This window comes from Coenobita brevimanus, chromosome 5 (genome assembly GCF_032717465.1).
Source record: "Coenobita brevimanus isolate Jiangsu-jjx chromosome 5, ASM3271746v2, whole genome shotgun sequence".
NCBI lineage: Eukaryota > Metazoa > Arthropoda > Malacostraca > Decapoda > Coenobitidae > Coenobita > Coenobita brevimanus.
Window position 1 is genome coordinate 12,112,575 of NC_136958.1, and position 8,347 is coordinate 12,120,921.

General features: G+C 43.2%; 1 protein-coding gene across 1 annotated transcript; it reads right to left on the reverse strand.

Moving 5' to 3' along the window:
- Nucleotides 1–7,198: 7,198 nt before the first annotated feature.
- On the reverse strand, nucleotides 7,199–7,906 carry LOC145397758 (facilitated trehalose transporter Tret1-like). Its single transcript, XM_080270786.1, has one exon. It carries the CDS (start codon nucleotides 7,904–7,906, stop codon nucleotides 7,199–7,201), a length of 708 nt encoding a protein of 235 aa, XP_080126912.1.
- Between the last annotated feature and the right edge of the window lie 441 nt (nucleotides 7,907–8,347).

The window sequence follows — 8,347 nt, forward strand, 5'->3', positions numbered from 1 at the left end:
GAATTCATACTTAGAATTTACGCTTACAATTTGCACTTAGAACCTAAACTCAGAATTTATACTCGGAATATAAACTGAGAATTTAAACCCAGAAATTCATTACCCAGAATAAGATAAGAAAAAAATCCACTCAGAGAATTATTCCTTCTGATCTAAAGGTGACGTGATGTTACCTGGACAAACTTATGAAACTTTTTGACACCTCCTGTATCAAAAAGGACCCACAGTGAAGGTCCGCATTCTCGTCGGATAAGGAGACTCCCTTGCTCCCTAACATCTCTCCTTAGGCGATTTATTTTGCTTATTGCTCCTTACTGTCCTCATCTTTGTCCATTAACTGATTTAAGTACTCCCCCATACTCAGAATAAATAACACAAGTTGATATTAACTAGTAATCAAAAATAAATCGATGAGGAAGAGGTGTTTGGGAAACTCCGCGACGAGAACACGAGTCAAGGGTCCGTATTCTCGTCGGTTAAACTTTCAAACACCTTTTCCTACTAGATTTATTTTGCTTATTAAACCTTACTGTCCTATTCTGAGTTATAAAAATCCTTCAGACATCGCCATGCTGTGCATAGATAACATACAAATTGATATGAGCTAGCCGTATCCCAAAATAAATCGCTTAGGAAGAGGTGTTAGGGGGGCCTCCTAAAGTGGTGAGAGTAAAAGTCAATATCTCATTCAAATACCGCCATACTCAGCATATCAAACAAATTTATATTCACTAGCCTTATCCCAAAACAAATCGCTGAGAGAAAGGCGCTAGGGGGGCCTCCTAAGTGGCTTGTATTCTCGTCACATTAGGAGGTTCCCTAACGCCTCTTTCTTAGCAATTTATCCCACGTAGTGTCTGCCGGTCTCGCGAAGGATGGCCCAGACGTAAAATATTCCCATGATACAGACGGCTGCATAGGTGAAGAAGAGGCCGGCCTGTGTTAAGCCGTCCACCATGGTTGTGTAGAGCTGTATGCTTAGGAAGGATACCACACTGCTGACTGTGATGCACACACTGGACGCCTGCGGGCAGGAGGAGGAGGAGGAGGAGGAGGATTAGGAGGAGGAGGAGCATTAGGAGGAGGAGGAGGAGGAGGAGGAGAAGGATTAGAATTAGGATTAGGATGAGGATTAGGAGGAGGAGGATTAGGAGGAGAAGGATTAGAATTAGGATTAGGAGGATTAGGATTAGGAGGAGGAGGAGGAGGAGAAGGATTAGAATTAGAATTAGGATTAGGATTAGAAGGATTAGGATTAGGATTAGGATTAGGAGGAGGAGGGGGAGGAGAAAAGGGAGAAACAGAGGAGGACAAGAAAGAAGAGAAAAAGAGGAGGACGAGGAGGAAGTGAAGAAGAAGAGGAAGAGGCAGAAACTACCCATTACTGACGGTTACCAATGAAGTAATGCTGATGCATCCTTACTGTGGGAGGTGATTTATTGGCCGGTATTCTGGTGCGGTTAAGAAGTTTGCTAACACCTCTTCCTTATCTATTTATTTCTGATTCTGCTCCGTTACTCTGTTCATGTATGTCATTCATGCAATCTGTGTTGATGCTCAAAAGATATAAGAAGCAAAAGGAGGTTGTTGGTGAGTAGTTTGGAAAATAAATAGTTAATTAAGAGATGCTAGGGAGCAGTGAAAACGGGCCCGTGCCTTAAAAACAGGTGTGTATAGGAGAGGGAGTTAATAAAGTCTATAAGAAGCCCAGACAGTCTCGTAAGTAACTCCTAAATATAAATAATAATAATCTTATGAACATTATATATATATATATATATATATATATATATATATATATATATATATATATATATATATATATATATATATATATATATATATATATATATAGAGCCTCTGTGCACTTGTGGATGCGAGTTCGCCTCCCACAAGAGTTGTAAAAACTTTGGGAAACGTTCAACGAGCCACTGACCGCTTTGGAGGACATAAAGGGTGCTGTGGTTGAACCAGTGTAGGCACGCCGATTACACTTGGTTCACAGAGTACACGAGTACACACACACTGATAGCCACTACAACACAACAATTACACTCACAAGCACTTCTCACCCTACATACAGTCTGTACCAGACAGCCTAAGCCACTGGGTAGAGATACATTGGCTGTATCGTCCCTGCTTCGGTAGGGATAGGCCGGCCCTGCTGTGGACCTCAACGACTGATGATGGTGATTACATATATATATATATATATATATATATATATATATATATATATATATATATACACCCACCGCAAATTGACTTAGGACCTACAGGCAAAATTGCTATGGGATATATATATATATATATATATATATATATATATATATATATACACACACACCGCAAATTGACTTAGGACCTACAGGCAGAATTGCTATGGGAGAGTTGTCTGTCTTTGTTTTGTGTTTCCACCACGACCAAGTGAATTCTGGGGGCAAGAAGTAACTGGCAACTCCCCTGGTGTTGGCGGGAGGTGGTGGCACACGTGAAACACTCCTCGCGCCAGTGCTTGCCCAGAAGTGAGAGTGGGGATATAATTATGTTCCTGTCGCTGCGAGCTTGCACCTCCCTCGTTTTTCGTTTGCATTACTGTTTGCCCTGTTATTTTGCTAGAGTCGAGTTGTCATGCCTGGAAAGTAATGTTCAAGCGATGAGAGGGTCCGTATCATTGCATGGAGGCAGAATAACGTCCCTATCAACACGATTTGTGAACGTACTGGACGCGCAGAGTTGACTGTCATAAAGATTCTTGCTGAAGCGCGCGGCCTGCCACCTGATGTCGTACCATGGCGGTGGAAAGAAGAGAACGACTTCCAGAGGTACAGATATGCTGCTGACAGCAGCAGAATTGAAGATAATGCATCCCCAGTTGTTATAAGACGTCTCAATTCGAACTATCCAACACCGCTTGCAAAAGGAGCTGGGTTTGCCAAGCCGCACCGCAGCCAAGAACTGCTTCTTACTGACCGCATGAAGAAGTAATGCATTCAGTTGCCAAGAAGTATGCACACTGGACATCGGATGAGTGATGTAATGTTTTCCGATGAAAGTACATTTCAAGTGTTCCAGGTGCGTTCTGCCAAGGTTCGTCGCCCTGCCTCCCGTAGTCGATATAACTCTGCTTACACGGTGCCGACTGTTAAGCACCCACAATCAGTAATGGTATGGGGGTGTTTCTCTGGTGAATTGGGAAGGGGAGGCCTCTACTTTCTTTCTAAGAACTTGATGATGAATGGTGGCCGGTACATTCAAGTTCTGAAAGATCATTTGTTAAACTTTTTTGCTATTCATGGGAACGACTTTTTCATGCACGATTCAGCTCCATGTCACAAGTCAAGAAAGGTGACAAAATGGCTTCAGGAAAATCGGATTGATGTCCTCGACTGGCCTGGGAACAGTCCGGATGTAAATCCGATAGAAAACTGCTGGGCAAACATGAAGAAAATCATGGTAGAGAAGAAGACACCCAGTGTGGACAACTTCAAGACCGAACTGACAAATGTTTGATGCAAAGAAATGTCCTTAGATTACTTTAGAGATCTAAGTGATTCCATGCCAAAACGCATCCAAGTGGTCCTGAAAAACAAGGAAAACAGGATTTCATATTAATGAATGCCATTTCATGAACAAATATTGTCATATACTATGATTTTTTTTTTTAAACATTTTGTGGGAGGAGGTCCTAAGTCAATTTGCGATAGCTATATGTATACACACACACACACACACACACACACACACACACACACACACACAGTAGAAATTATATATAACACTGAGGAACCTAAAATGCAATTCCATATACAGTACGTGTGAACGTAGCAACTTAAGAAGCTCCCTAACACCTCTTCCTTAGTGACTTATTTTTGGATATGGCTGGTTAATATCCTTTCGTACGTTATTTATGCAGAGTATGGTGATGCATGAAGGATTTACCTAACACAGAATACGTGTTATAAGTAAACTGAATCGCCTAGGAAAAGTTGTTAGGTAGCTTCCTTATTCCGACGAGAATACGACCTCGTGCCCTGTGACTCTGGCCCGTATTTTGGTCGGCTAAGGAAACTCTCTGACACCTTTCCCTAAGCGATTTATTTTGCTTATTACACCATACTGTCCTATTCTGTGTGAACTAAATCCTTCTGATGTCTCCATACTGGGCATACATAACGTACAAAAGAATATTAACCAGCCATATCAAAAAATAAATCGCTGATGAAGAGGTGCTAAGGAATATGTGACTTTGGCCTTTGACCCCTTGTTATCAAAATGGAATCGTGTTATCTTTCATTTATTCCCAATCCATGTATATAATTGGACTGAAATCAAATAAGAATTGTTTGATTTTCCTTCCAACGCTAGTATTCACACACACACACACACACACACACACACACACACACACACACACACACACACACACACACACACACACACACACACACACACACACACACACACACAAAGGCTAAATAATACAGCCCTTTCTACCCACTAAGTCCCTACCTATGCCCTGATGAGAGAGAGAGAGAGAGAGAGAGCAAAGCAATACACCGGTACCTGTGCCCTGATGCTGGTGGGGAAATATTCGAAGGTCACAAGATAGATCACTGAACCGATGCCGAAGCTGCAACTGAAGCCCAGCAACATGAAGCAGACCAGCGCCACCCACGGCCACGCTGACAGAGGGGGCTCGAGGCTGTGTCAGGGAGAGGAAGGAAGTGAAGAAGGCTTAGAGTAGTGCCTATTGAGTGTGCCCATTATGGCGGAAAAATAATCCACAGAGAAAGATGGGCAGAGAAGAAACCTTAAACCAGTGCTTATCGAGTGTACTAGGCCACTTAGGCGGAAAAATGATCATCTTTTCTGCCATGTCCGTCGGAGAAAGAGGCTCCCTAGCACCTCATCCTTAGCTATTTGATTTTGGAAATGGCTGGTCTTCTGTACGTTATTTATGCAGAGTATGGTGATGTTACAAGGGGTTATCTATCACAGAATCGGACAGCAAGGTGTAGTAAGTAAAATAAACCGCTTAGGAAAAGGCGTTAGGGAGCTTCCTTAACCGAGGAGAATACGGGTCCACGTGTGTGGAAGGAAAGGCATAGCCCACACCCCCGCATACAACCGTCCGAGGAGGTGCGTCTTGATTGTAAACTATTTCTATATTTTCACGTCTGGTTACATCTCTTAGAAATCTTGTGGAGGTTTGAGCTTCATCCCAGTAATTTACAACTGACGCAGTTCCTTCCATCGACTGACTTATTATTTTTTCTGTTTTTGTATCTTCAGTTAATGTTATTTAGCTTTGCATATATTGTTTCCCTAGAAATGAAATGGTTAGATTCTGGCGTTCCTGAATATCTTCACTACCTGATACCTCTCTTAAGTTAAATTCGTCTGGAGGTTGCAACTGTTAGATAAATTTAGATCTTTTTCTATCTATCTATCCATCTACCTACAGCCAGATGCCATAATCCAGTAAGGGGTGGCCACAAACAAATCGCCTCCATGTCGCCCTGTCCCCTGCCATTTCGCTGCCCTCCCGTCAGCTCACACCCCTCTCTCTCATATACCTCTCCATTCCATCTTCGGAACTCATCCTCGGTCTCCCCCTCCCTCTCCCCCCTCCACCTCACTCACATAAGCTGTCCTCAGTAATCTCTTGCTCTCCATCCTCTCCACATGGCCAAACCACCACAATGTGCTTCTCCTAATGCTTTCTTTCACATCCACATTCACACTTTTTCTGCGTTGCCTAAATCCTTCCAATATTGCCACTGTCTGCATAAATAACGTACAAAAGGATAATAACCAGCCATATCCAAAAATAAATCACAGAGGAAGAGGTGATAGAGAGCTTCCTTAACCGGCAAGAATAGGCATGAGACTTAAGGAATTCTGCTGCTGCCACACACGACCCCAAACCCAGCAGCCCCTGTAGTGCTTGGAAGTGGAGGCCACTGTACATAGGTATACTCCACACACCCCTAAGCAGCTGTTCGAGGAGGATGGTCTTGGGTGTAAACTACTACCACGTGTTATGTTTGGCTGGGCAGGAGGTTCATACATACCTTCACTACTTAATGTCTCTCCCAAAATAAAATAATTTGGAAATAGCAGCTGACTAGTATAATTAGGCTGTCAGACTGAAGGGATAATTTACTTTGTACAGGGGCCAGTATTCTCGTCGGTTAAGGAAGCTCCATAACACTTCTCCGTAAGCGATTTATTATTAGATGACTGGTTAATATCCTTTTGCACGTTGTGTATGTAAAGTGAGGGGGTAACAGGAGATTTTACATAAAATATGACAGAAAGACAAAATAAGCAAATCAAATAGCTAAGGAAAAGGTATTAGGGAACTTTCTATCTGACGAGAATATGGGGCCTGGAACTACAGACAAGGGCAAAAGTTAGCGTATTATTCCACTGTGTCTACTGCACGCTCTGGGTAGGTGTATGGGCAGAGAAAAATACCAAGCCTCTCCCAGCATAGGAATAACAGCAGCAGAGGGAAGTGTATGGAGAAGATGCGAGAAATTAGGGAAATAAATATAATAGGCCTCTCTCAGTTAAGGAATATTAGTCAAAGGAGGAAAGTGATGAGTAGATGAGTTAGATTATTAGGAATGTTAGGCAGAGAAGCTTACCAAGTTTCTCTCAGATTAGGAGTATTAGCCAACCAAAAAAAGTGACGAGTAGAAGAGGTGAAACAGGCAAAGCTTGTCCTCGACATTAAAAAAGTCAATGCTCTGGCCAGCAAGAAGCTAAAGAAAAACCTAGTGTAAAAGGATAAAGATACAGAAAAAGAAAAAAAAACAAACACAAGTGTCTTTTTTCTTTTTTTCGTGTCCAGCTCTGGGCAAAGGCTTCAGGGCCTATTCCCAAGTCCTAATAGTGCTCTTTGGGGCCCAGTAGTCCTCCTACGTCTCCACATGTCACCACTTCGGCGCTAACACCCACCATCCATATTGAATACATGCTAGGGCTGTCTCATACAGGACTGGTGTACTGGTATTAGCGGGGGTACTTTTATGACATGTCGGCGGGTCATCTGGTCGATCAGAAAAGTCTGATTTCCAAGAAATTCAATCCTTAAACTGTTCCCTGCCCCAGCCAGGATTCGAACCTATGTCCATTAGGACTGCAGGCCGCCTCCCTACCGATGTGATTTTACCTGATAAAGTTCAGCTTACCTGGTATTGGTTCCATAGACAGTGTGTGAAATGTTAGCTTGTGGCATGATGGTGTTAAGCTGCATATGGACTGGCGGTGGAATCAAGTATGTTATGGTCCCCAGAGCAGTATAAGCCAGCAGCATCATCACCAGGGAGATGATGAGGCACCAACGGCGGCCCAGTCGGTCCACCAGTGCAGTCATGGCCAGACTTCCACACAGGAACACTGACATTACTAAGAACAAACTCAGGTTGGCGTCCAGCGTCACTCCGGAGCTTACCATCATTCTCATCACGTTCACGCCTAACACCTTGACGCCTACAAATGCAGCAATGACGTGTAGGCCACATATAACCACCTGTCTTTCAATGATTTCGCGAGTCAGGAGAGCAGTCCATCTTGAACTGCCATCCTGCTGCTGATTTAGATTTTTCAGATGATTTAGCTCTTTATTCACATTGTCACTGGAAGGTCTCAGATGCCGAAGGACTGACAAAGCTTCAGCCTCCTTTCCATGGATGGCAAGGTAGTTCGGGCTGTCTGGGAAGACAAACAGGAGTCCAGCACAGAACAAGGCCACAACACCAATGTTGACGAAGCTGATGTGATACCAGGGAAGAACCATGCCCAGCCCAGCCACCATCATGGACCCAAGGCCTAGCATCACATCCAAGAATGCGAGCGCGAGACCACGGATGTTGGTGCTGGCAATTTCAGTCATATAGCTCCTTCCACCAGTCTCAAGTATGGACGATCCTACTCCCACCGAAAATCTGCAAGATACAGCTAGATTTGAGCTTGTATTTTCTCAGCCAGTTACAGGAAGGTCTCACTATAATAACTGACTTCTAGGTGGCATAGCGACTTCACAGCACCTCTTACTTAGCCATGTACTTTGTCTAATATAGCTAGGCATTCCCCTGTGGACTATTTATGTAGTTTAACGGCAAGAGTTCCATCACTCTCATTCAGGAGGATCTTGATAAGTAGTGCATGACATAAATGATGAAGGACTGTCAATAGGTCACCAAAGCCACATTAAAATACAGAGCTAAAACAGGTTTGTGTTGCAATAAATACATCACAACCTTTTCCTATGCAACCTGGGGAAAACCGGCATATCAGCTTAACAGTAAACAGTGAAACATAAGCAGGCTAATTT